The following is a 24,573-nucleotide window of genomic DNA, read 5'->3' as shown; positions in this document are numbered from 1 at the left end:
CTTATTTTAGAAGATCTTGATTCTTTGATCCATTCAAACCTCTTTCTGAGAGACAGGCTGCCTACAAAATAGCCAGCACCTGAGCTGCTGATACCCTATCCATTTAAGACCTCTTCCCAGACAGCCCAGCAAAGTGCAGCTATAAAAACTGATCAGGGAGACAGCTGGGTATGGCAGTGTTGTTGTGATGGTGTTAGCATTTGGGAGAGTGGGAAGGAGGTGGGTATGTGTTCATAAAATAGCTTGAAGCAGCCTAACAGAAGATAGAATGACAAACTAATCTCCAACAGTAGGATTCATAAGAAGTAGTAGTTGGAGGAGTAACTGATGGTGTAGTAAGAATGAGAAAGAGTGTAATAGTGAACAGTATGTACTCGTCTTGAGTACCTGTGTGTGTGTGTTGTGTAAGGACCCATGTGGTTGAGTTGGTTCTCTTGAGTTTTGGAGCCCACGGATTGGATATATGTAAAAGAAACCATGACACTCTTTCTTACATTCGTCTGCCTTAGAACAAATAGTTGATGCTGGATTATTAATGATTAATACTCAATATACTGTTAATAATTAATACTGTTTTTGGTTTCCTGTTGTCAGGGTGAAAACAAAAAAATGGAAGATGCTAAGTTTTACTTGACGCTTCCCAGCACCAAGATGGAAGTAGAAGACAGAGATGTAGTTGCATCCAAGCAACACATGACCAATTTTACTCTCAATAAAGATAGCACCAAGGACAGCTTTCAGATTGCAACACTCATCTGCTCGACAAAACTGACACAGAATGGTAGGTTGAGCTGTGGGCAAATTGGAAAAGTAGTAGGCAGGTTGTGATTGGACAACTTGAACTATCCCATGAAACCACTGATCATAAAATTGGGTGTAGCCAGTGCTCTCTGTATTTTCTGTAATTCTGGCCATACGACTTTTGTGGCAGCTAATTTAATCTTTAGTGTTGTGCTGTGCAACGATCTACTTTTTGTTATTCCAGAAGGACTAGCAATGGACTTTGTGTTCATCCTTGAAGATTATTGAATAATCCTTGTTTAAATTATAGACACAGAGGGAAAAAGTTCCATCCCATTTTTTGCAGAAATTGTACCACCATCAGGTTGGGGGCTATGTGCAGCATTCCTAGCTTGGCCAAGGTTTCCCTAATTTTGATTTTCCAGCATGTTATAAAGCATAAGATGTTGCAAAGAGACTCTTGGAGCACTTTTTAACTTCTTTCTTATTCAGACAGAGGGAGAAATCCTATGCAGTTTGTAGGCTATTCAGCTATGTCTATCTTTTGAGTATATACAGAAAGTCTGTGTCACTCTTTGTCTTCTGAGACTTGACTTAATCTTCCCTGGTTACCCTCATGCCTATCTTCTCAATCCCCCAAACCTGGAAACTTGCTTGTTCTAGAACAATTGAAAGTGGTGATTTTCAGAAAAATTAATTCTTGTTCCCAGTACTAAATTGCATCTCTCTTTTCCAAAAACGCTGTTCAATACGAGAAAACAAATCTCTTGTGGTTACTTTTTACTAAATAAGATCATTGCTGGAACTCAGATACCTGTTCCTTATTTTGGTCTGACTTTTACTGCTTTGCTTTTGACAGTTGACTTGCTAGGATTGTTGAATTGGCGTTCAAACTCTCAGAATATAGGACACAATCTGAAGAAGCTGATGGACGTGGCAGGAGGAGAAATTGTTAAGGTACAAGGGGGCCACATGGGAGCAAACCTTTGGGATGGGTAAGTCTTTAAGGACCAGGGTCCCATTTAACATATTTTGGGAGAACAAATCAAGTACTCTCTTGGTTTGTAGGAGAAATGTAGAACATTTTTTTTGGCCAAGCCCATTTTCATCCTACAAATTTATCTATGTTACTAGTATCGAAACATCACATATTTTTTAGTATTGATGTGATATTTTTCTAGTAACAATCAAGACTGGAAAAAAGGCAAGGAACAATACTCCCTGTGTTCAACTCCCTTCTTATTCCTTTTTCTAGTTTTTACAAGATACACTTGATGCGCTATTCAGTATAATGATGGAGATGTCTGACAATGAATCCTACGATTTTCTTGTATTTGATGCATTGGTAAGTTTCCCATCTATCTGGATGCCTCTTACCAACTCTTTATTAACCAGTAGTAGTGTAGTGTAGATTCAGACATTTGGCCTAATCCCTTTCCCTATCATCCCCTAAATTAAGTGTTTGCTATAACAAGTACTTTATTTTTATTGATGTTTTTCATTGATAGACAATCAAGGCCACTGCACATCAGGTTTTTCCCTAATTTTAGGCCATTAAAACAACTTTGCCATTAAAAGAAACAATCTGAGATTGAATTAATAGGCAGAGAGATTAGGCCAAAAGAATCTGGAGCTCATTTGTTCAAATCCAATATCCCAGCCACTTCACTACACTGCCCATCTTGGTATTTCTCACTCTCAACAACTTTAAGATGTGTGGCCTTCAACTCCCAGAATTTCCTAGATAACCTGGTTTAGGTTGAGAAAGATCTATTAATTTGACCCAATCTCTGAATTTTTATGCATCCTCAGATGAACAATTAAGAGAATTTAGTATTAGGTGTATTTGAACCGCCTATCAGTAATTTGAGGATGGATTTATGAAGGACATCACTAACAAATTAGGAACTTATACTTTCTTGAGCTACAATGTGGGGCCAATCCATCCCACCCTCATCTGTGAAAACAAACTGATGATTTTGATTCAATGGGACATGTTCTCTCTTTCACTCCAATCTCATAGGACTGTGAGAAATAAAAATAAGTAAAATTCCCATATAAGCTGCCTGGAGAAAAGGTGGGATATAAAATCTAGAAGATGATAATGGTGGTGATGATGATGGTGCACAATCATGAAATTATAGTAAAAAATGAATAGATTAAACTCTCAAAGAGTATTATTGGGAAAGAGGGATTGTTCACCACTTGTATAACGCTCACACTTGGTATTGTGCAACCACACCAACATTGTTTAGGGATGAGAACTGTGCCTCAAGACACATATTGCAACAAGTTAAGACAGCTTTCTCTTTGCACACTGGATTTCTCAGTGTTACTATTGCTCGGGGCACCAATAGAGAATTACAGGAACCCGATAATCTGAATCCAGCTGCTTCAAGCAGTTTGGTACTGAGAGGAGTGAAACCGAAATCAAATATAGCATGCCTGCTCTGCTGGGTCCAATCATTTATGAATTTTAATTTTTTTTTCTTGTTTTAATTAGGTATTTATCATTTCCCTGATTGGAGATATCAAGTTTCAGCATTTTAATCCAGTACTGGAAACCTACATTTATAAACACTTTAGCGCCACCTTGGCCTATGTGTAAGTATCGTGTTTCATGAATGGCTATATTTTGTACCCCAGCAAGAGTCATTTGGTGCTCACCATTCTTCCAGGCTCTTGATAAATAAGTTATAATGTTCTCACAGGTGAAGGTTCTGTTACAAATGCATTCACACTGAATGCAAAGTAATCTTACTTACGGTGAACAAACCATTTTTGTTCAAATTCTTCTGATCCTTGTACCCCCCACTTTGAATGCCCTTTGGGATAGAAAGGTAAGAGAATAAATCCAAAAAGTAAAGAAGTGATGTAAGTACAAGCATTATTTTGCAGCACCATTGCTTCATGCCTTTTTGAAGACTTGCACCCAGTGAAAGGCACTCCCAAAAAAGCTTAATTCTCCCTCTGGCAAATAAATATTTGTTGATGTTCTAGTTTGAGTTCCATGTGGTGACTTGCCTGCCTGATGAGAAGGTTGCAATTATTCACCTGTAATCTATCTAGTCTTGTAGGTAAAATGGATCCAGGGCAGTGGTGGGATGCAGCCATTTCGCACCAGTTCGGCAGAACCGGTAGCTAATTTTTTGTTGCCCAGGCCCAGAATGGACTTCTGCAAGTGGCATCCACACAGAGGACCGGTTGTTCACATATTTGAATCCCACCACTGGTTCTAGTCCTGTCCCAGGAATGAAAGTCAGCTGGGTGACTTTGGTCCAATCACCAGGAGACTAGGAGTTTTAGTCAGTGGTGGGATTTAGCCGTTTCGCACCAGTTCGGCAGAACCGGTAACTAATTTTTTGTAGCCCAGGCCCAGAATGGACTTCTGGAAGTGGCATTCTCACAGAGAACTGGTTGTCCACATATTTGAATCCCACCACTGATCCAGGGTAGTACCAAGGAGGGGAGAAAAAGTAGCTAAATTCTAAACCTGAATTTATATTCATTCTCTCTCTCTCCCTCTCTCTCTCTCTCTCTCTCTCCCTCTCTCTCTCTCTCATTAGAAAACTCACCAAGGTTTTGAATTTCTATGTCGGGAATGCAGATGATTCTACTAAGACAGATTTGCTTTTTGCTGCTCTGAAAGCTTTGAAGTACCTCTTCAGGTTCATAGTACAATCAAGAGCTCTTTACCTAGGGTAAGTGAGAAAACAATAACTAGACATGCTCCATTCAAGTTTTCCCTTTCAGCTAAGACAACCATTATTAATTTGAATAAAAAGGTAGAAAAGGTAAAGGTTTCCTCTGTCCAGTTGTGTCTGACTCCAGGGGGCGGGGCTCATCTCCATTTCTTAGCTGAGGGAGCCATCGTTGTCTGAAGATATTTCCATGGTCATGTGGGCGGCATGTCTGTACACCAAAGGGGCATGGAATGACCTTCCCACCGAAGTGGTACCTATTTATCTACTTGCATTTGCACGCTTTCAAACTGCTAGGTGGGCAAGAGCTGAGACAAGAACAGGAGCTCAACCATCACGTGGTGCTTGGGTCTTGAACTGCCAACCTTCCAGTCAACAAGCCCAGAGTCTTAACTGCTAGGCCACTACATGCACATGCCATTAATTTGGATGCTCTGACTACATTGTGCAAATGGAAAAATGTATGCTGGATCCCTGAAGGATGAGAATTTTGTGCCAAATTTGATTTTACCATTCATTTTATTATTATCATTATTGCTTTGGGTCTAAAAGTAGACTGGACAGTGCATGGTTAAAATAAAAAATTGGGAAACATAGAAAACACAAAATGGTTCAGTATGAACCTATCATTAGTTGGCTGATTGAACCAAGTGATGTTGGCTATCATTGAAAAGACAGGACTTTATTTAATATATCACCATTAAATGGCTACAATTGCAGAGATTGAGGAGGTACTTTAGGGACTTTTTTAAATCATGCTTTCAAATTTCCATCACTTTTGGCCTGGCAACTAAAATAAATGAGCAGCGCAGAAATAAATCACTGTGACCTGAAAGTAGATATTCTTACTCTTAAAATGTGCTGACCTAGGGGTTGGCACTTGCATAAATGATAAATGATACTCTATCTCTGTATCAGCATAATTTCCCAAAACCTGACTAGAAAAAGATCGAATCGGGTATGGAGAGAAACCAGGAAAAGAAGAATCAAGATCAAAATTAGACCAGATTAACCTGAAATCTACAAAGGGGGAGGCGGTAGCCCCACTGCTGCACCCCCAATTCCCTTAGTCCATCCCTATGGAGAAGGCAGTTGAACTGCAGTTTGGATGTTAATAATTGCCCTATTCTAAGTCCCATTCCCTCATTCGGCTTATGCAGCCTGCCCTATCCTTCCAGGTTCAGTTACACTGAGAAACATTTAACGTCTGCTAGTAAAGGGGTTGAAAGGAATTTCAAAAGCCATGCTCTTCATAACTTCCCTTACTTTTATTTATTTACTTATTTATTTTGCAGATTTTATGGCAAAAGCGAAGATGGGGATGAGTTTAACAATGCCATTCGCAAGCTATTCCTCTCCTTTAACGTCCTCATGGATAGACCACTTGAAGAAGCGGTCAAAATCAAGGTGGGTCGAAAACCATTTGTCTGAACTTATCGTGGCAGGGGCAGCTCTGTTCTTGGGGAGAAGGACAAGGAGATATGCTTCAGGCAGCAGGTTAGGATGCCTGGAAAAAGAGAATCCAAGTTTTCACCTGTTGTGAAATGACTTGGGAACAGTCATTCCACTGCAATTAAAACACATGGGTCTCTAGCCTCTTTTCAACATAGTCAGCTGTTCCATATGGAACCCCTTCTTCGAAGAGATCTTCAGAGGAACACTAATGGAGCATGGCTATATAGAACCTGCTTTTAGAAGCAGACGCAAAGTATACAAGGCCAGTAGCCTGAGTTCCTACCCTTGATCTAATTCATTCTTAGAGCCTTCTCTATCCATGGACCTTCCCAACACGTTGGGCTTACAAGTCTCAGAATTCTTTTTTTATATATATAAAATTTTATTAGTTTTGCAAGATTACAATTCACAAGTGCTTAGTAAACAACATGTTGTTTTACTTAACAATACATATTGCGTTCCTAATCTCTACCTCGTTTTTCCAGCCATTGGTAAAATACTTCCCATACTTGGAAATATTCTGTGTCTTCCTTTTCTTTAATCTTCCGTGTAAGTCTATCCATTTCTGCACAGTCCAATACTTTCTGATTATCTCTTTTTCGGATGGTGTTTCCTTATTTTTCCAATACTGAGCAAATACAATTCTTGCTGCTGTTAATACATGTAATATTAGATATACACTTTCTTTATTATATTTCCCTGATAGTATACCTAGTAAAAGTAGTTCCGGTTTAAAATCTATATTTTTTTAACATTTTTTCTAACCAAGTATGTATTTTTGCCCAAAGTTTTTTTTGCTTTAGGGGACGTCCACCAAAGGTTGGTTTTTGATTGCACTCCCAACAGTTACTGGACATGTTTTTAAACATTTTTACTAATCTCACTGGTGGTAAGTGCCATCTATAAAACAGTTTATATAAAATTTCTTTCTAAGCAGTTGCCATTGTCACTTTATAGTTTCTTTCCCAAAGGTTTTGCCATTTTTCTAACTCTATATTGTGCCCAACTTTTTTTGCCCATGCTATCATTTTATTTGTTTCTTTTCCTTGTTCATCTTCAATTTTTAAATTTAATAAAAATACAATTTCTTAACCAAGTCTCAGAATTCTCAGTTGGCAAGACCATACTGCTGGAAGTTGTGAGGGTTGAGTTTTCAACTTATTTGAGGACACGAGGTTCAGAAAGGCAGGCCCAAGGGTTGTAGAGCATAGGAACTTTTGAGTTCATAGAATTCTCATCTGGGTCCATGTGGTAGAAAAGTTCACACATGTAGAGAATCTTAAGATCTTTAGAATGAAGGGTCAATTTTAATTTGCCTTCTTTTTGCCTCTTCCAGGGTGCTGCCTTGAAGTATTTGCCAAACATTATTAATGATGTCAAACTAGTCTTTGATCCAGTGGAACTGAGGTATCATATTTCTCACCCTTTATCGATGACAAGTAGATATCAAATTAAATGAGTTGCTGCAAAAAAGCTCACAATAATGGTTGCGCCGTATTGCATTTTTCTTTTCTGATTGGAGGGGAATGGCACCAAGTTTTGGAAATGGGAAAATAAGATTAACGCATGATGTTTGGTTAAGGAATCCCTATGAACAAGGGCATCCATGGGGAGAGGGGACAAAGAGAAACAAATGACAAGTGCACCATGACATCATGGTGCAAATGATACAACTTACATGCTTTGGCCCACCAAATGAGAAGAGAGGACTCTTTGGACAAGACCTTGGGAAAGATTAAAGGCAAAAGGAGAAGGGGATGGCAGAAGATGAGATGGTTAAATAGTGTCATCAACACAATGAACGTGAATTTGGGCAAACGCTGGGAGACAGTGGAGGACAGGGGACCTAGTGTGCTATGGTCCATGAGGTCACTAAGAGTCAGACTTGACTTAGTGACTGAACAACAACCTATTTACATCAGATATCATGACATCATTACATAATTCCACCGTTTGTGTGACAATACCATGATGCATATGTTACTCCATTACATTACCCTGGAAAGTTATTTTACAGACGTGTTGGGGGGCTGCTTTCTAAAACTATAGACCAAACCAGTTAATTCCAAAATATTAATGGAATAAAGTATTCTTTCTACTCCCTTTCCCTGAATCTATTTCAGTATCCTTTTTAGCAAATTTATTCAAAGCATCCCCGATAATCAGCTTGTCCGTCAGAAGCTCAATTGTATGACCAAGATTGTGGACAGTGACCTCTTTCGTCAGTCTGGTGAGTAAGGTCTTGTTCTCTTTTTCCTCTTTTCTTTCTCTCTCGTTCTCATTTTCAGTGTTCCAATGGTGTACTGAATCCGCAAAATGCCAATTGCTCTACAAAACTCAATGGAGCAAGCTCATGTCATAATAGCATCTTCTACCATGGGTCCTAGATAAGCCAGTGTAGGCAACTGGCCAGTGTAGGCCCCTGCTGACAGTTGAAGATTGCACTCTTTCCTTGTCTATTTACCCAGCATTCTAAGTGGTGTAAGTGAAGGAGTAAATATAGTTTTCCATATCATAAGGATGTTCAGAATTATAACTCTGTACCTTTTGGAGATCTATGTTTTCCCTCTATTCTTGAATTATGGACAAAATGTTGATTCTGTTTTTGGAGTTGTTGTTGTTTTTTTTTAAAAAAAAATGGAAATCAATACCTGACTCATTTCAAGCACAGTCAGATGTGTTGACTTGTTTCTATATTTCTTCTTCATTCTGTATCCCAGAATGCCGTGACGTTCTTCTCCCCCTGCTGGTAGACCAGCTAAGTGGACAACTGGATGATAATTCTCACAAACCGGACCATGAAGCCTGCTCACAGTTGCTTAGCAATATTCTTGAGATACTTGATCGGAAAGAGGTGGTAAGTACCTGTTTTTTTTTCTTCCATCCTTCCTCAAGAGTAACAGTATCTACAACTTCGTAGAGCAGCTGCTTTGGAAATGAAAATGAACGGTTGTAGGATGGATGGATGGATGGATGGATGGATGGATGGATGGATGGATGGATGGATGGATGTGGTTTAATTTTAATAAAAATGGAACCAGTTTGTGCTTCTTCAGGATGTATTGCTGACTTCTAGTCTTTTCAGATGTATATTTTTCACATCAAAATATACATAATGTTAACATATTACTTTCCAAGAAAAATCTAGGGCTATGTCATGAAGGGTACTTGATATTTTTAGTCTGCTGCTTTAGCAGGCAGTTTTTATCAGAAGGATAGCACAGATATAAGTGTTTTTAAAAACTCTCTCTGCCACTCCACAATTTTGACTGTCATTGCTCTTCTCTCTTTTTTAATTTCAACATTTATAAATAATTCAATTCCAAAAGCATAAAGCTTTCTCATGTAACAGATAGTTTGGATATGATGTTTTGAGGCAGGATTTTGAACTCTGAAAATTGTATGGAACTGAAAATTGAAGGAGGACTCTCTTAAAAAAATTAGTAGCAAGGGAAAGGTTAGACAAGAGGGCAAACAGATGGAATATGTTTACATACAGTATAATCATAATTACATATCTTCTCTCACTGTGTAGCTCCCTAGTCAATGCGGGGAAAGAATTCTATAGAATATTCAGAAAAGACAAAAATAACCAAAATTAAGCATAGAGTAATTTGGTCTCAATGACACCACAAGAGTTTTATAGGCTATCCTGGGAAAAAATTTCTTCTGAAGAGAATTCATCATGGAATAGAGAAGGATTTGTTTACCAAATTGGGAATGGCAAAGAAAGAGACATACAGAGAAAGGAATTTCTCCCTTGCCTTTTCAGTCTAATTGCATAAAATGTGGAGGGATAATCTTGCAGCCCTAGAACTTTGCCGGAACCTCTTGTGACAAGGTTGTGAAAATCCTTGTGATAAGAACCTATCTCACTTGCTTCCCATTTCTTTGGTTCCTTCAGGGTCCAACGGCAGATCATATCCAGTTGATAATGGAGCGGCTTCTGAGGAGGATAAACCGGACCGTGATTGGAATGGGAAGACAATCTACTCACATTGTGAGCGCAATTTCCTAGATTCTTTTGTGCTTGATTTATTGTCTCACAACTTTGGGGGTACATGTCCCTTGTTTGAAGACTTCGTGTAGGAGTCCACCCATAGATTCTTCAGATGAGCTGGCGCATTAGAGAGGGGTCTTTCTTCCACCCCTTGACACTTGATGGTCAATGTATCAAATGGCACAGAGGCATTGCCTTTTCCCCAGCCTAAACATGAGGATTTTTTTTACATAGACCAGAGATGGAAGACCTTCTTTATCTCATCTTCTTCCTTCAGTGCCTGGAGGCAACAGAAGGGAAGATAGACACAGTCATCATATTTCTGGAGGGAGCGGGACCAAAATCCTGTTTTTTTCCCTTTTGTTGGAAAAACAAAAGTTAGAAAATAGTTGTAACTTTAAAAAAAAATATTGATATATATAGGGTCAGCTACTAGACCAGGGGCTCTTTTATGACTCGTGGACTTCAACTCTCAGAATTCCTAAGCCAGCCACGCTGAAGGGAAAGGGAGAGGTTTCCATGTTGAGCCATGCTGGCTCAGGAATTCTGGGAGTTGAAGTCCATGAGTCATAAAAGAGCCAAGGTTGCCTACCCCTGTACTAGACAGTTGTAGTTGAATATTTTATAGCTGAATATTTTATCTCTCACCCAAGCATGTCTTCCTGTGGGCATTGAAAATTTAACTTCTCAAGACTGATCATCTTATAAATCAGTAAAGATCTCTGGTGGTCCATCTTGTCCCAATCCTAAATTTCAAAAGGGCCAACTAGTTGCCTTTTAAGAAACCCACAAGAATAATCTTAAAAGTATACATTTTCTCCAAGGCTCATGAATGTATTTATTTAGCATATTCCATAACACGCATGGACTTACAGTATATTTAAGGCTCATGAAAAGCATAACTGACAAAGGATGTTTTTTTCCCCCAATCTTGTTTCCAGGGTAGTTTTGTATCCTGCATGACAGCCATCTTAAGACAGATGGATGATTCCCATTATAATTACTACATCAGCACTTTCAAAACCAGGCAGGATCTTATTGTAAGTCTGATTGAAATTTTTATTATTAGGGTTCGTCGCACAATCAGCCAGATGTTCAAACTAGATTTGCCATTTTTATTCACCTATTGAATCCTTCCCAAGGACCTGGGCTAGGCAGATGTTGCTTGACAGTGTTAAAGTAATGTCAGAGAATGAAAGCTGTTCCAAGTGAAGCTGCCTTTTGCTGTTGACTGATGATGATTTTGTCAATGCTGATGGCATTTAAGTGGTGCTCCAGATGATTTGGGATTGAATCCAAAGTGCCTATTACTATTGGTGCTTTCTTTATTGTGATTATTAGCATTTGTTTATTTTTGGCCTGTGGAGCCCAGAGCAGGCTGCTGGGGGAGGTGCAAAATTGCTCCACGGCCATGGATCCGGGCTTCGGAAGCTTGGAAAAGGCCTCCAGAGCCTGGATCGGCCATGAGGGGGAGGGTGCGAAATCTGCAGCCATAGATTCCGGTGGCAGAGGCCTTTTCCAGGCCTTTGGAGCCTGAATCGGGCTGCTGAGGATCCACAAAATCACTCTGCAGCCATACCTGTATTCCTGCTGGCAGCTTGGAACCAGTTCTTCTGTTAAAAAAAAGGTGCCGGATCGGCGTTCCGTGCGTTCTATGACAAAAAAAAGCCCTGGTCTTGTTTATATGTTGGGAATGAAATGAAGGCAGAGAAGCATAGGAGAAGAAATGTGGAGGCATGACTGAATGGAAGTAGTGCATCCCCAAGGCATGTATGAGCCGCGATTAGGGGCAAATTTTATAGAAGAGCAATTGCAGTACTACACACCGGTCAGAAGGAGCCCTGGTGGTACAGGGGTTAGAATGCAGTACTGCAGGCTATTGGAATAGATTTATGAATCTGATGTAATCCAGATTTCCTTTGTTCCTGCAGGGGAGATGCTTGGTGGCCCATTGGCAGAACACCAACTTTACATGCAGGTTCAGTTCCTAGTGCTTCTGGTTGAAAATGATGAGATAGATTTCTTCCCTCAGTGTCTATTCCTATTTCAATCAGAACTTTAAGCACTGGGTGTGCTCAGTTGGGGGGGGGAGTTCTTTCTTCCTCCTTATTCTGCTCTTGGGGATACTGTGAATCTGCATTTGGCTGACTTGAGGCTTGAATAACTAAGGCCAATTTTGTAACATGGAAGAATCTGTAACTGTTGCCCAGCACAGCGGTTGGTGGAGCCTGGCATTTGTTTAACTTGCTCTTACAAAAAAAAAAGAAGTGGAATTGTGATGTTCTTTGCTATGGAGTTTCGCCAAGATGTCTTTTTTGAAGCCTCTGTATGGCATATTGGGAAGCTGGCAATGGTGAACTGTTGGAATGGGCTTCCAGAAATGCCAATTTTATATATGTGCACGTATGTGGGCATGTGTGTGTGTTAATGTGTTTAAGTAAAACTACTTGCAACCAAATCCTCGGGCCTCTCAGACTGTATAAGATATGTCTTCTGAGGTTTTCATTCTGAAATTTCCATAGCCAGGGATTGCGTTACTCAAAAGCATCTTTGGTATGGATGCTCTTACTCCAAGACTGGGACGAGTTAACTTTGGAAGATATGCCAGGAGTTGGGTTTATGCAGTCATCTTGAAAGATGCCAGTGATCTTGACCCTATCCTTTGCTGTTTGTGTGGGCTCAGATGTCAGTTCCAACCTCACACGTAGTTCTCTTGTAAACAGCCTTTCCTAACTTCAGTAGCTACTCATATCACTCTCTGACTGGAAATCCCAAAGTTGCTTTTTCAAGAGGCAACTGGACTTTCTTTGTTTTTCTCTTCTCATCCAAAAAGCTTCTTTAGTTCTGACTGAATGATAGAGAATAGAAGGATTAATATTCCTTGCAGTCATCTGGTCATTAGCATTCTTTCTGAGAGTCATTGAGGCCACTTGGAGGTTTATCTGTACCCTCAGAGTCACCTGAATAGTGGAAATAGGTGTGGGACCTTCTTGGAACTGCTGAAAGGACTGTGTTGTAAACAGGAATATAAAGGAATACAAATCCTTCCATTCTCCAGCATTTATCAGAACTGAAGAAGCTTCTTGGATGAGAAGCAAAATGTTTTCAAGGAAAAAAACAAAGAAAGTCCAGTTGCCTTTTGAAAAAGCACCTTTGGGACAACCATGACTGAATGACTGAGAATCTTCATAGACACTCTGATTGGTAAACGATGGCAGCAATGGTCCAGCACACACGGAGGGTCCTTGGCTGTGAAAAACTTGAGAAACCCATACATCAGAGGATAAGCAACATGATGATAGTTTTTCTGTTCCTTCTTGCCTTTTTTTCTTCAAAAAAGAAAGAAATGTTGCATGCAAAATATGTACCTTTGAGCATGAGGTTGATTTCCAAGTATCCAAATAAGCATTTATTCAGTGATGATAGGAATTCTTAGACCATTAAGGACCAACATAATGCTTTATTTTTGGTTTGTGTTTAACTTGAACTAAGCCTTCTTAACAGCAATGAATCAGAATAGTAAGACAGCATATTCGGATCTAGGAAATGTGACAAGTAGCCAGCTGATCAGGTTGAGTTTTGTATGAGTCCCATCATCACAGTTATTTGGTAAATGCACCCACCATATATTCTGACGTGGGAGAGGGAATGAAAGATTTAAATAATAAAATCTGAAGACTAAAGGCACATTTTGCTTTGTCTTCCCAAAGGCACAGTCTAGTAGCCATGTGAATTAATGCAGAGCCTTCTTTGGCTTCTCTTGGGAAAATGTGATGAAATATTAATCTTAATAATCAATACATTATATCTATATATAAAATAAATGGATGTCTCCCTTCTGGCCTTTGTGGTCCAGACATCATATCTGCCTAGCAATTTGGGGTAATGTCATTAAGCTGGTTGTTCTTAGCTTGATGGTGCCTCCATCTTTTCAACTAGAATTATATCATTTAAGGGATGATTTAATTATGCCTGATCCTATTTTCTTTAGCAGATAGCCATAGCCCTGTCTCCTTCTGTAGTGTTTCAGTCATGCCCAGCTATGCATCTTGCTGTACTTTTCATATGAAAATGACCTTTTATGTGGCATTCTTAGTTATAATGTCCTAGATTGTCTTGGCTGTTCCTGCTTGATCTCATAAAGTCTTGTTTATTTGAATCTCCTTGAAAATTTGAAATGAAATCCTTATAAATATCTCCTGCTATCCCAAAAAGTATACTTTAATGATAAAGTTTCTGAAGGCAACTTCTGCTCCACTGGTTCATTGTCCTCACTGTTAGGAACTTTCTCCTTAATTCCAGGTTGCTTCTCTCTTTGTTCAGTTTCCAACCGTTGTGCCTTCTGGTGCTTTGGAAAAGGAAATCACTGAGAATTGGACATGATTGAAGGGAAGAAAAAAACAAACATTAGGCTCATCGAAAGGCAGACAAGGAAAATGGAAGCAAATAGTAAAACAATACCTAACTGTCTAGATATGTAGTATTCATATGTGTGTCTAGCCATGAATTAAAAATAGGTGGGACAGAAAAAAAAATCATAGCATGATGGAGAAAAAGAGGATATTGTTTAAGGGTTAGTCTAAGACTATTTAGGGCAAGCTTTGAGTTCATTTTCACTCGTGAAACCCAGAGTAACTTTAGGCCAGCCTCTGCCGTACATATACATAGCTCCCATAGTTATGTTTTCTTGGTGGGGGCATTTTTATGGGACTGAGCATACTATCTTGGTATAAACTATCTTGGTATATTTAAAAGTAAGCATATCTTTGGGGGGAAACCTGGTTGTTGGATAGTATTTCTTATAATTTCTTATTATTATTTTCTTGAGTGTAGTATTGAGGCATCAAGTGCAATCTGGTCTAGGATGAGATTCCCACTTTCCCTTTAAGTAGTAAAACTTTGGCTTTGACTCCAAAAAATAGGTAGGGCCCAACTAGAACTAAAGTCAGGTTTAATTGAATTGTTGACATGTATATTTAAAAAGTTTCTACTTGTACCACTTTTAAGAAGAAGTTTTTATTGGCAATGCTAGGAGGTAGAGGGTGGGGAACACAGGAAGCCATGGAAGATCATAGCCTGGTGATCTCTGGAAGGATTGGGAAGACAGTTCCAAGAATTCCTAGTTAGTATAGCCAATTCTGGGAAGTAAGAGTCCAAGAACATCTGGAGAACATTATATTTGGAAGGCTGATCTATAAGCTTCTCAAGGCTCATATAAATCTGGGTCACTCTCCTTCATTCTGGTTTGTTACCTTCCCTGTAGGATTTTCTGATGGAAACTTTCATCATGTTTAAAGACCTAATTGGAAAAAATGTCTATGCAAGTGACTGGATGGTGATGAATATGATGCAGAGCAGGTAAAAAGCCTTATTTTCTGTCACCCAGAATATTATTTTTCCTCCAGTTCTTTGGGGTTTTTTCCCACATTTTTTAGCACAATGTATCAATCAATGGCCATTGTTCCAGGATTCTTGAAGTGTGGTCTGGATTAAAAATAAATGCATTGAGAGTATTGCTCAGCTATTCCTGGTTGTTTTATTTCTCCATCTTTAGAAGCTTGCTAACTTGTAAATTCTCTTGACTGTGGTTGCTTAGAACCGTCTAAATCAAATCTTTCAGTTTTGAGGATATAGACATGTGTATGGAAATTGGCACCATTGCTTTAAGAGCAGTAAAAATACAAATTATGCCAAAGAACTTGTGAACACACAGCAGGCACTTCCTGTGGTTTCACAGGGACAGGCTTTGCCTCTTTCCCAAGCTGATTTATTTTTTAATGGCTTTTTTTTTCCCTGCACTTTTCCAGGATTTTCCTTCGAGCCATAAATCAATATGCCTCTGTGCTCAACCGTTTCTTTTTGGATCAGGCAAGCTTTGAGCTCCAGGTAAGGCAGGACATCTTCTCTCTTTAATCACATGGGGCCTGGTGGGTTATCTGGGAGGTGAGTCGTTACAGTTTGCCAAATTTGTAAAACAGACATCACGGTTAATTGAAATAAGAATGCACATTTTTTAGTAAAAAAAAAAAACATTCGAGAACTTGCTTGGAGAAGTCAAGAGATAGCTGAGGGATCCTCTTTAACATTTATAAGGCATCAGAAATCATGGTAGATGGGGCCATATAACATGTCAGGTTTTTTTCTCCCTTAAATGCTGAAACACTTAAGGCATTCCTTTGTTTCTTAGCTGTAGTGCATTGAAATCTTATTCTATACATAGACCTTTACTTACAATCATAATGGAGTTTCCCCATCGTAGTGATAAGTCATGAAAGTCATCAATCAGGTCACTCATGTGACTGATCTTTTTTTGCAGCAGTTGTTAAGCATCAAAATGAATCAATGGTTTGTTATGGACCAGTTTTACCAAAATGCCCATTTTTTGGCAAAACCACCATAAAATGTGGTCATTTGACCACGGGACACTGGAAACAGCTGTAAATGCAGGCTGATGGCCAAGCATTCAGTGTGCAGATACACAACCACATTGGGAGGGGTGGCATCAGAAACTTTGGAACCTCATTGTAAGTTCCCCCCAAGTGTGGTTTGTTGTAACTTTGAATAGTCTCTAAGTGACTGGTCATAAGCTGAAGACTACCTATAGAGCAGAGGTCCCTAGTCTTTTGGGCACTGGGACCGGTTCCGTGGAGAAAAGTTTTTCCACGGACCCAAGAGTGTGTGGGTTTGTGTGCTGCCTGCATCCCATGGATGGGGCTTTGTTTGTTTGTGCGGACCGGTTGCTGGCATGCCATGGCCCGGAACCAGTCCACGGACCAGGGGTTGGGGACCCCTGCTATAGAGCATCTGGGTAATTCTCACCTCATATTAACAGTTGCATTATGATGACAGTGATTGGAGAGAGAAAAATATTTCAGAAGATTCCATAAAACACTTGGATTTCAGATTGCTTATCTCCGAGTTAGGCCAATGCAGGTTGTGTCAAGATCATTTTTATATGCTTCAAGTCGTAGTGAATAATTAAAACCCTAGTGTAGGAGAAGGAGAAGCAGTGCCTAAAGTTCTTATGTTCCCATTAGCGGTTTAAGTCCAATCCCTCTTGAATTTTGTTAATTCTTATCTAGCACCAATTTAATACTGACTGTTAGTCAACTAGATCCTTGTGTATAGGCATGAGCAATATATCAGCTTAACTGGAACTTAACAAGTGCTCCTGTTTCTTCCTGCCTGACACCTGGTTGTCAAATTCAGTGTTTTTTTCTCCTAGGATACCTTGCCTCTCCAATAATTGTAAGAGCAGAGGAGTAGATATCGAATACCTGGGTTGATGGACATATCACACTAAACTATAATTTGTTGAATACATCATAGTTTGCTGAGTTCAACCATTGCTTAACATATTACATGAAGTCAGTCCTTAAAGATTCAGAAGCACATTTAAGTCTAGCAGTCCAAGAACTTTTCAAGTTCTTGTTGGAGCAGATGTTTTGAGAGTATAAATTTTAATGACTCTCCTATCTTACATGTCATTGTATGATTTTATCTTATTTTATGATTGATCTGATGTCTGTCTCTCTCTCCTCCATACTCCCATAGCTATGGAATAATTACTTCCATTTGGCAGTGGCCTTTCTTACTCATGAATCCCTTCAACTGGAGACTTTTTCCCAGGCTAAACGGAACAAGATAATGAAAAAGTAAGTCTTCACCTGAGTTTTTATTTTTACTTAAGTTCTCCCACCACATATAAGTAAGTATTTTAATTACTTCTATCCCATCACATTTTCCTAAATGAATGATACTGAAAATCTGAAGAGGGGTGTATCTAAAAACATACATTACTGTCATATCAGCCCATAAAGCTTGATTGATTACTTTGTTAAATATTTACCTGTTAGATGTATATTCTGATGTTTTTCTGGGAATCAAAAGAAGTATAGCCCCAATTTATCCCCCCAGCAATGAACCTGTTAAGGATGTTGGTCAGCAAGAGAGTAGCCACCTATAATAGTTGGTTTCCTAGTTGATTTGGAACCAGGAGATAGTTATGAATATATTGTGCCAATCTTCTCCTTTCCTATGATATGGTCTTCTCATCATATCACAGGAAATTGTTAGAAAGATCAGAAAGTCTTCACCTTAATGTACACTGAAATATATTGTCTCTATACGTATATTGGTTATTTCTTTGAATTTTCATCCTGTTCAATTTAATAAATGCTGCTAAAGAGACCTTCTGTAACATATAGTCTGTGGAATCAGAATCAGTATTGGTTTTAGGAAGCTACTAAAGAACATGACACCTAGAAATCTGGTAGGCCTCCATAGTTAAGGGGATACTTAAATCTTTTCAGTTCTGCTTCAACATCCTTAATAGCTTTATCGGCTTCCATCCTTCGTAGGCACAACTCTTGCTTTGTGGCAATTGCCTTCAATTTTGATCAGTTATTGATGGTTCACTGACTATTCTTATTGACATGTTTTCAGGCAAATGGGATTATTATTTATCCTTGGACACCAGAGATGGTGGTGGTGGCATATGTAGTGGTTTATCAGTTTTTTTCATCTTGGTAAGCTACCCAGAGTCGCTTATGTGATTAGTTGGCTAAATAAATCCTATAAAGAAAATAAACAAGCAAATAAATGAAGCATCAGTTACACTAACGTGAACACATGTTTGAAAGGACATTTCAGACTTCATCCCAGAGATGATCCTTGGGGTAGCATTAGTCCAATGATTTAAGCAAAATTATTGAACACTCTTTCTTTCCTTTTCTTTCTTTCTTTCTTTCTTTCTTTCTTTCTTTCTTTCTTTTTTTCTTTCTTTCTTTCTTTTTGGTTTGTAGATATGGAGATATGAGGAAGGAAATTGGCTTCCAGATAAGGGACATGTGGTACAACCTTGGTAAGCAGTGAAGCAAATTGGGAGAGCAGATTGGCTTGCAAAGTTGGGCTCTTCAGTCATTGCTTCTTGGATACAGAAAGAATGATTGGGAACATCAGTTCTTTTGTTCATGTTCAAAAGAGGGGAACACTGATCACTACCCACAAGGAGGAGTCACTTTGATTAATAAAACGGCAGGACAAAAAGGGGAAATGGAATGTATTACCCTTATGTGAAGGGGAAAAACATATACGTATTTATCCAAAGATGCTTTTTCAAAGGCAACTGGACTTTCTTTGATTTTCCTTGAAGACATTTCACTTCTTATCCAAGAAGCTACTTCAGTTCAGAGCTGAAGAAAAAAAAATAACCACTCTAATAAAGTTTTTAAAAATATATGTTTTGCATGCTGTACAAATGCATCTATTAGGGGGTCAGTACCTGTGTGAACTGAATAAGTGTCCTAGTACAAAAACTGAATAATCTGGAGCAGTCTTTCCCAATTTGAGCAGGTCTTTAGCCTTCATCTCCCTGTAATCGCCAAAATAACCATTGCTGAGAATTCTGTCTCCACTGTTATATTGGTATGATGGCAAATTCCTACAGAATGTTGTAGGAAATCTAGAGAAAGTAGAAGAAGGATGAAGTTACAGGTCTCTGTTGGGCTGTTTGCCTATGAAAGATTTTTTTAAAAAAATGAGCTGAACAAATGAGTTGAAAGGGATTTGTGGCTGAACAGCAGCTGCTGTGTTAGACAAAGCAGACCATCTGCTTGATCTTCACTCCGGTTTTCCCCCTCCCCTTTTCTGTTTTCTCAGGGCCCCATAAGATCAAGTTCATCCCTTCCATGGTGGGCCCAATTCTAGAAGTGACCTTGACGCCAGAGCCTGAGTTGCGAAAAGCAACCATCCCTATCTTTTTCGACATGATGCAATGCGAATTCAACTTCAGTGGGGGCAGAAATTTCCGCATGGTACAGAATTGGCTTAATAGAGCATGAGGAAAGTTTGAGAACTAGTTGCAAGGAATTATGAATAAACTGATGAGACCTGCAAAGGAGGGATACCTGAAGGGAAAACATTGGTTTGTTCTTTAGGACAGAGCATAATTCTTTGGCATATATGAACAGACTTCAGCAGTGGGTTTGGTTAAATCAGTATCAAACCATGATTGCTTAAACTGGACCGTTCTTCAGCTTCCAATACGACTGGTTTATCTAAAATGACTGGCTGAGATAAAAATAGGACTGTTTGATCCATCTATCCTAGGGCTCCTCAAAATAATATCAAGCCTCAAGGGTCAATGGGGCTATCCAATGGGTCAATAAATATCTGGGGTCAGTAGATGTCTGGGGGTTAATAGATGATTGATAAATGATTAAGGGTCAGTTGGGGTCAGTTGATCTTCTTGGGTCATTTGTAGAACTTCATACCAATCTCTAGTCCTGTGTGGAAGGTGGCTAGCAGTGGGGCAGTGTTACCAAGGATTGGATGGTCAGCACCAGCAATGGCGGTCTTGAATTGTCTCTATTATTATTATTTGTAGTACTGTATTATTACTTAAAATATTTTCATATTCAATGGGGTACATCAATGAACAATCTGAAACTTCTTGAAGGAATCGATAGGCTGAAGAGCTTGGGGTCCTTCTTTTTTTAAAAAAAAAATATTTAATGGAAACCTGTTGAGTATTTTTTCTTTCTTTTGGTCTTCACATTGCAGTTTGAAAATGAGCTGATCACTAAACTAGACCAAGAAGTGGAAGGCGGTCGAGGAGATGAACAGTACAAGATCTTGCTGGAGAAACTGTAAGTGCGTGAGTGTTCTTGATTATCTTCCAGGTAATGTTTTGGGATGTGGTGTTGCTTTCTCACATTCCATTGCTCAGGGAATGTGTCAGCTTGCCAAGCGTACCAGGCAAGTTTATCGGATGAGCAATAGACAAATATTCCTTTTTGTCTCAAAGCATGGACATTATTTATTAATACACTCAAAGATGGATTTACATTGTAAGTAAATCTGTGCGTTGGTTGAATTTTCATATAGGTATAAGCATTAGGGCTGAAACAAAAGGTGCCTTTATTTTTTTACAGTTACAGAATCATAGAGTTGGATGGGGCCATTTAGAGGTTAAGCCTTCAAGCCATCCAACGAGGAAGTTAAACATCTATTTGAACACAACTCAGAAAAAGAGGAGCTTATCTGTTACATCAGTAACTGGTTCTATTGCCAAACAGATTGTAGGAAGAATGCTCCATTTTCTAACATTCAGCTGGAATTAAGTACAGCATTTCATATTTACTAGCTGTGTTTGCTAGCAAACTTTAAGCTTCTAATAGCAAACCACAATCAGTCTGTTCACAAAACATGTTATACCGATGCAGCTAATCCTTGACGTAGACCACAGTTAGTACGAGAATTTCCACTGGTAAGCAAGGCAGTTGTTAAATGAGTCATGCCAAATTTTTGTCACAGTTGTTAAGCAAAATCACTACAGTTGTTTAGTGAATCATGTGGTCACTAAATGAATCTGACTTCCCTCGTTGACTTTCCTTGTTGGAAGCTGGCAGAGAAGGCCACAAATGGTGATCCCATGATCCTAGGGTGCTGTAACCATCATAGATAAATGCCAGTTGTTAAGCACCCAAATTTTGATCATGTGAACATGGGTATGCTGCCATGCTTGTAAGAGCGAGGATTGCTCGAACGTCACTTTCTTCAGCGCCATTGTAGCTTTGAATGGTCACTAAATAAATGTCTCTAACTTGAGGATTACTTGTACAAATAGTCCCATTGTAGTTTCATGTGAATGACCTGTTTTCCACAGCATGCTAAGACAGTGATTAGCAATATTTTAGCTGAGGGAATGATTAAACCAATCAGTAATATCCAAAAGATTAACGCAGATGGTTGGTCACAATATTTCTCTTCCCTATAAGCTTTTTTACTTACATATCTTTGTATCTAATCCAACACATTATTTAAAATCAGGTGCTCTTTTTTTTTTTTTGTCTTTTCATCTGTCTCTCTGTTTTCTTTGACCCCCTCTCCTCTTTTTGGATACCATCAATGGAAATGTCTGCAGCCTCCTGGAGCACTGCCGGAAGCATAAATATCTATCAAGCTCAGGCGAAATCTTTGCCCTGTTGGTTAGCAGTTTGCTTGAAAACCTTTTGGACTACCGAGCGATTATGCATGATGGGAGCAAGGAGAACCGCATGATTTGCACTGTCAACTTACTGGTATGGGGAGAACGTAGAGCTGGGTGCAAGTCTTGGTTCCTATGAAACCATTTTAGACCCATAGACCCACTTTGGACCTGCTGCATCAAACGTTCAGAAACAGGTTCCACCTATTCTGTTAGCTGTTTGTTTGTTTGTTTATTTATTTGTAAAATTTATATGCCGCCCAATCCCTAAGGACTCAGGGTACAAAATTAAAACAACAAGTATAACAATTAAAAATGAATACATTCACACAGCATGTCCCAATCGAATCCCGGCCTCCCGGGGATGTTACAGGGACAATACATGTACTGATAAGTGGAAATAATGAAATCAGGATTATAAAAGAGCTGGCATGCTTAGAATACAAATTTTATGGGGTCCTTGCTGCACTCTGAGCTTAGTCCTTTTCTTACAGACATTTTGTTACCAACATCATTAGCACTAGTACAGGGGCAGGCAATCTTGGCTCTCCAGCTTGGCTTTTGGCTCTGAATTCCTGAGCGAGCCATGCTGAGGGGAAAGGGAGAGGTTTCCAAGCTGAGCCATGCTGGCTCAGGAATTCTGGGAGTTGAAGTCCATGAGTCATAAAAGAGCCAAAGATGCCTACCCCTGAACTAGTACGATGATGTTACCTAGTTTGGCAATGAAATGTCTACAGGAAAGCAACCAGGCTCAGGGTGTACCAAGGACCCCACAGTTCAACTCTGACCTACAAATATTCTCTTCTAAAAAGAATTTTGAGGGACATAATGCAGAAGCTGGCCAAAGAATTAATGGCATGGGGGGATGCCATTAATTCTTTGGCCAGCTTCTGCAGGATGTTTAATTAAGCTTGTCAAAAAGGCCCATGTTCTAAATGCATGCCAATAGCCAAGTGCTCAAATTGTGATCACATGTCTGCATGGACACTGTGATGGTTATAAGTGCGAGAACCAGTCTCTCTTTTTCAGCGGTATTTTAACTTGGGAGAGTAACAAATGTCATAAGTCATAGACTATCTTTATAGCAAATAAGTAAATGTGAACCCTGGCTTGGAAAAGAAATGGCAAAGGATCTGCTAAAGGAGGGGGAGGCACATGGGCTGGCTGGCTCACTTATTCCCTAAATTGTCTCACTTCTATTATGTAATGAGAACATCTGCCACCCATCATAAGAGACGACACATTGAGCATGACATTTTCTGACTTGCAAAGTGCTTCTCATCTTTGCTCACCTTCTCCACTACTTTGTAAGGCAGATCACTTTTGTTCCCATTTTACGGAATGGGGGCGAGACTGCAAAAGTATGGTTTCCACGCACCCACCCAGTGAGTCTGTTGGGAGATCCTTTGTCACCCATTGTCACACAGACCCACCTTGGCTTGGATGTGGTTTCCACTGTAATTATTTCTGCAGTGTCTCTCACAGGAAGAGTGCTTTGTAAGCTCTCTATATAGTCATGTTGACCACCAATCCTATTAAGGCATGCAGTATTATTCCCATATTACAGATGGAAGTTAAGGATGAGTGAGTCACTTGTACCAATGATCCTGGGGCTCAGCAATATGAAGCAATTTGTTTTATTCAGTATGGAGTCATGTGATTATCATTTGCTGCCATTTTTCACCCTTGAGAACCTTACAATTGCATGTTCCTAGAGTTTCCTTGCATGCCAGTCTCCAATATTAATTAGTCTAATGGGCCAATAGTTTGTAACTAACCTGAATCAGTTTTATCCTTGCAAGGATTTGGATCAAAGGTTACATTAGTGCTAACTGAACACTGTTTTGTTGTGTGTCGTATGAACTATGTGTAGAATCAATCCAAGCATCACATCAAACCATAGGTATGGAGATTGAACTATACTTTAGTGGTGTCTAAGTTTGCACAGTATTTTGCACAGTTTGATTTACATCAACTACAGTTTGAAAATCTATAGCTTGCCTATTTGAATACAGGCTCAAAAGCTTAGTTTAGATTCTCAGCTGACAAGCTTGGAGTGATGTCCGAACTGGATCAAAGTTGTACATGTTTTACATTCTATTGCTGAAACCATTTGGTTATTCCCAAACTTGTTTTTCTTTTTGCAGAATTTTTATAAGGAAAAGAAAAGAGAAGACATATACATCAGGTAAACATCAGCAGATTTTCAGACTTCTGAATAGGCTGTCACAAAACACTATAGTACTCCTACATCTCATATACTGTTGTTTTCTAGGTACTTATATAAGCTTCGAGATTTGCATACTGATTCTGAAAGCTACACTGAGGCAGCCTACACACTCCTGCTTCATGCGGAGTTACTTCAGGTAGGTGTGGGAAATCTAGAAGAGTAAGTCCCATGTACAACATTTGGCAGTAATCAAATTTGAATTTTGTTAAGGCAGCATTCTTCAACCTGTCAAGTTTAAGATGTGTGGACTTTAACTGCCAGGACTCTCTAGCCAGTTCTGAGAGTTGAAATTCATACATCTTAAACTTGACAAGGCTGAGAAACCCTGGGTTAAGGTATGGCTAGGCTATATCTATACAGCAGATGAAATCAGATTGTGCATAAAACAGCCCAGACAAAATTGATTTTTTTAAAAAAAAAATCTTGTTTCATTTCTCCAGTGCTCCTGGAGAATCCA

At 39.2% G+C, this 24,573-nt stretch overlaps 1 protein-coding gene across 3 annotated transcripts in view; it reads left to right on the top strand.

Annotated features, from left to right (window-relative positions):
• Positions 1–24,573, top strand: part of DOCK5 (dedicator of cytokinesis 5) — a 90,655-nt gene that overhangs the window by 45,230 nt on the left and 20,852 nt on the right. For 2 of the 3 annotated variants that reach the window (XM_039354176.1, XM_039354177.1), the window contains exons 18-37: positions 595–781; positions 1,601–1,698; positions 1,997–2,086; positions 3,245–3,345; positions 4,308–4,442; positions 5,738–5,849; positions 7,234–7,304; positions 8,021–8,127; positions 8,618–8,754; positions 9,802–9,897; positions 10,839–10,937; positions 15,161–15,255; positions 15,705–15,783; positions 17,452–17,552; positions 18,702–18,760; positions 19,558–19,712; positions 20,461–20,546; positions 21,824–21,980; positions 24,034–24,074; positions 24,162–24,252. In XM_039354176.1, coding sequence (XP_039210110.1) covers positions 595–781; positions 1,601–1,698; positions 1,997–2,086; positions 3,245–3,345; positions 4,308–4,442; positions 5,738–5,849; positions 7,234–7,304; positions 8,021–8,127; positions 8,618–8,754; positions 9,802–9,897; positions 10,839–10,937; positions 15,161–15,255; positions 15,705–15,783; positions 17,452–17,552; positions 18,702–18,760; positions 19,558–19,712; positions 20,461–20,546; positions 21,824–21,980; positions 24,034–24,074; positions 24,162–24,252 — 2,097 coding nt within the window. Of the gene's footprint in view, positions 1–594; positions 782–1,600; positions 1,699–1,996; positions 2,087–3,244; positions 3,346–4,307; positions 4,443–5,737; positions 5,850–7,233; positions 7,305–8,020; positions 8,128–8,617; positions 8,755–9,801; positions 9,898–10,838; positions 10,938–15,160; positions 15,256–15,704; positions 15,784–17,451; positions 17,553–18,701; positions 18,761–19,557; positions 19,713–20,460; positions 20,547–21,823; positions 21,981–24,033; positions 24,075–24,161; positions 24,253–24,573 lie in introns of those variants that run through there. The other variant, XR_005557984.1, reaches the window with a different exon arrangement.

The sequence above is a fragment of the Crotalus tigris genome, unplaced genomic scaffold (genome assembly GCF_016545835.1).
Source record: "Crotalus tigris isolate CLP2741 ecotype Arizona unplaced genomic scaffold, ASM1654583v1 scf7180000018549.3470463, whole genome shotgun sequence".
In the NCBI taxonomy this organism is placed as follows: Eukaryota; Metazoa; Chordata; class Lepidosauria; order Squamata; family Viperidae; genus Crotalus; species Crotalus tigris.
Note: the sequence above shows the minus strand (reverse complement) of the source record. Positions and strands in the feature narration are given on the sequence as shown.